Source organism: Electrona antarctica (genome assembly GCF_951216825.1).
Source record: "Electrona antarctica genome assembly, chromosome: 18".
In the NCBI taxonomy this organism is placed as follows: Eukaryota; Metazoa; Chordata; class Actinopteri; order Myctophiformes; family Myctophidae; genus Electrona; species Electrona antarctica.
This window is the reverse complement of record NC_136799.1, coordinates 46,389,314-46,393,033: the sequence shown is the minus strand read 5'-3', so window position 1 is coordinate 46,393,033 and position 3,720 is coordinate 46,389,314. Positions and strand designations below refer to the sequence as shown.

Below are 3,720 nucleotides of genomic sequence, written 5' to 3'. Positions count from 1 at the left end.
ACCTTATTCTAATCGGGTCAAATTACCCTCAAAACCATAAGACATTATCCATATAAACGCCTCAATCAAAGAATAGATAAACATGTCATTAATAATTCAGTAGTGAAACTTCCCCAGTTGATTTCTTACACAAAGACAATGATTTATCCTGTTACACATTTTCTGAAATTGTACATTTAAATATGAAAATTAGGCATTATGTAGGAAAATATGAAAAAGCTACTACTGTGGAAGGGTTATCATATATTAATTTACTTATAATGACAATTTATTTATAGGTATGGTTTTGCCCTGCAATCAATTCGTAATTAACGTTTCCGATTTTGGAGCTCTGGATCATGGACTAAAAAACTGGTGGAGAAGACTCTGTTCTCACTGGCTGTGAGGAAGAGGCGTCACAATCTCAATAATTATATGTATGGAGATGCTTACGCATTATTACATGACTTACAGTACAATGGAATACAATGACCTTTGTCTCTACATCCCTGACACACACAGAGAGAGAGAGAGAGAGAGAGGGGGGGGGGGGGGGGGGTGAGCTAGGGGGAAGAGAGAGGGGGGGGGGGCTGCATCAATGTGTGACTGTGACAGGAAGTTGTATGGTGAACTGTCACCTTCAACACTTCTGATTGGCTACACAGCCACCTCCATGATGACATCATTGACGCGTCTTCTCCTCCTGCCATTGGCTGCTGCTGCTGCAGCTGAGAGAGAGAGAGAGAGAGAGGGGTTGGGGGATGTTATTAAAATATACAGATTTGAATGATTCCTTTTACAGAAACTGACCTGCTCTGTCAGTCTAGTCCTCTAGTCTAGATCTAGTCCTAAACTGTGTTTGTCTCAGTCTAGTCCTAAACTGTGTTTTCTCTAGTGTTCTAGTTCTGTCCTTCTGGATAGAACTAGAACTGCATAGAGAAGTGTGTCCTCACCTCTGGCTCTGTCCTTCTGGATAGAACTAGAACTACATAGAGAAGTGTGTTCTCACCTCTAGCGCTGGCTCTGTCCTTCTGGATAGAACTAGAACTACATAGAGAAGTGTGTTCTCACCTCTAGCTCTGGCTCTGGCTCTGTCCTTCTGGATAGAACTAGAACTACATAGAGAAGTGTGTTCTCACCTCTGGCTCTGTCCTTCTGGATAGAACTAGAACTACATAGAGAAGTGTGTTCTCACCTCTAGCTCTGGCTCTGTCCTTCTGGATAGAACTAGAACTACATAGAGAAGTGTGTTCTCACCTCTAGCTCTGGCTCTGTCCTGGATAGAACTAGAACTACATAGAGAAGTGTGTTCTCACCTCTGGCTCTGTCCTTCTGGATAGAACTAGAACTACATAGAGAAGTGTGTTCTCACCTCTTGCTCTGGCTCTGTCCTTCTGGATAGAACTAGAACTACATAGAGAAGTGTGTTCTCACCTCTAGCTCTGGCTCTGTCCTTCTGGATAGAACTAGAACTACATAGAGAAGTGTGTTCTCACCTCTGGCTCTGTCCTTCTGGATAGAACTAGAACTACATAGAGAAGTGTGTTCTCACCTCTAGCTCTGGCTCTGTCCTTCTGGATAGAACTAGAACTACATAGAGAAGTGTGTTCTCACCTCTGGCTCTGGCTCTGTCCTTCTGGATAGAACTAGAACTACATAGAGAAGTGTGTTCTCACCTCTAGCTCTGGCTCTGTCCTTCTGGATAGAACTAGAACTACATAGAGAAGTGTGTTCTCACCTCTAGCTCTGGCTCTGTCCTTCTGGATAGAACTAGAACTACATAGAGAAGTGTGTTCTCACCTCTAGCTCTGGCTCTGGCTCTGTCCTTCTGGATAGAGAAGTAGAGGAAGGTAGAGATGACGTAGGGAGTGAACACCAGTATCTTGATGATCAGCTGGGTCAGAGTCATGAGAGGTTCTGCTGGGTCGGCGCTCGGGTCGGAGGAGGAAGAGGAATCTGGGAAAGACAACAAATGGTTTTATAGTTTCACTGGACACTGGATTATGTTCTGGTGGTGATGACGGTCGAATCATCTGACAAAGACTCACTTGTCACTTCCATCAACTTCTCTGATGACTCTCCGAGGCCAGCGATGGAGCACTTGTAGAGTCCTCCGTCAGACTTGTTGACGTGGAGGATGGTCATCTGTCCTGCAGACTCAGCCCTGATGAAGGATCTGTTTCGGTAGAAGTCAGCCGGACGGTCGAAGGACGCTTTCTTTGTTGTCTGGTGTTTGTAGAGGCAGCGGAACGCGGCTTCACTTCCCTCTGGCACAGGAAGTACAGGACTCTCCAGGATCACATCAACATCTAGAAGAAACAGTTAGAAATATCTTGAAGAGTTAATATCTTGAATAGTTAATATCTTGAAGAGTTAATATCTTGAAGAGTTAATATCTCGGACATAGCTGGTTTCTTCCCGACAACAAAGATTTGCATCTATAACACGGTTTGTTCCAGCTAAGTAGGGGAACCAGCATTGTTGCTGTGAAGCATTTCTTCTTTTCTTTTTTTACTTAAACATGAGATTAAAAATCACACCCATGTGAAGTGAGGGGCGCTAATATATTAAAGTCTGATTAGGTGATGTAATGGTGATGTAAAACAAACGGTGCAAACACAAACATTAAACGCCATTAACAATAGAGACAATATGACGTAATGAGTTACATGATGACGTAAACTTTCCCTTCAGTCAATGGCGTTTACAAAACAAACTTTGAACTAAAGACAAACATTAAACATGTGTATAGGAGGGGCTGGCGCCCCTCCAATAAATAACACAAGATCTGAATAAATGAAATATAGATAAGTTGTTGATGTAATTCCAGTGATTGTACCATCGATCCTAATGCTGATGGACTGGCTGAGATCCCTGGACTTGGACTCGCACCAGTAATCTCCACTGTCCCATCGGTACGGGACGGCCAGGAAGCAGGACGATCCTGAACACAAAACCATGACAAGAGAGAGGGGTGTCTTTTTGCTTTGAAATGCAATTAATAATAACATCAATACATTTGCTTTGAAATAAAATGAATAAAACAATAAATACAATTTATTTTAAATAAAGCAATAACCCACCCATCCACCCACCCACCCACCCACCCACCCATGACCTACCTACCTACCTACTTACCCACCCATGACCTACCTACCTACCCACCAACCCATGACCTACCCACCTACCTACTTACCCACCCATGACCTACCTACCTACCCACCCACCCATGACCTACCTGCCCACCCACCCACCTACCCACCTACCTACCCACCCACCCATGACCTACCTGCCCACCTACCCACCTACCTACCTACCCACCCACCCATGACCTACCTGCCCACCCACCCACCTACCCACCTACCTACCCACCCACCCATGACCTACCTACCTGCCCACCCACCCACCTACCCACCTACCTACCCACCCACCCATGACCTACCTGCCCACCCACCCACCTACCCACCTACCTACCTACCCACCCACCCATGACCTACCTGCCCACCCACCCACCTACCCACCTACCTACCCACCCACCCATGACCTACCTACCTGCCCACCCACCTACCCACCCACCCACCCACCCATGACCTACCCACCTACCCACCCACCCACCCATGACCTACCCACCTACCCACCCACCCACCCATGACCTACCTGCCCACCCACCTACCCACCCACCCATGACCTACCTACCTACCTGCCCACCCACCTACCTACCCACCTACCTACCCACCCACC

The 3,720-nt window shown here is 46.2% G+C and overlaps 1 protein-coding gene across 1 annotated transcript in view; it reads right to left on the bottom strand.

Annotated features, from left to right (window-relative positions):
- Positions 1–636: 636 nt before the first annotated feature.
- LOC306941935 (high affinity immunoglobulin gamma Fc receptor I-like) overlaps positions 637–3,720 on the bottom strand; it is a gene marked incomplete at its 3' end in the record, with an annotated part of 5,897 nt that continues 2,813 nt past the window's right edge. Inside the window, exons 4-7 of the mRNA XM_079527573.1 lie at positions 2,819–2,923; positions 2,028–2,288; positions 1,780–1,935; positions 637–707 (exon numbers count right to left, since the gene is read on the bottom strand). Of these exons, the coding sequence (XP_079383699.1) occupies positions 637–707; positions 1,780–1,935; positions 2,028–2,288; positions 2,819–2,923 (593 nt within the window). The remainder of the gene's footprint in view (positions 708–1,779; positions 1,936–2,027; positions 2,289–2,818; positions 2,924–3,720) is intronic.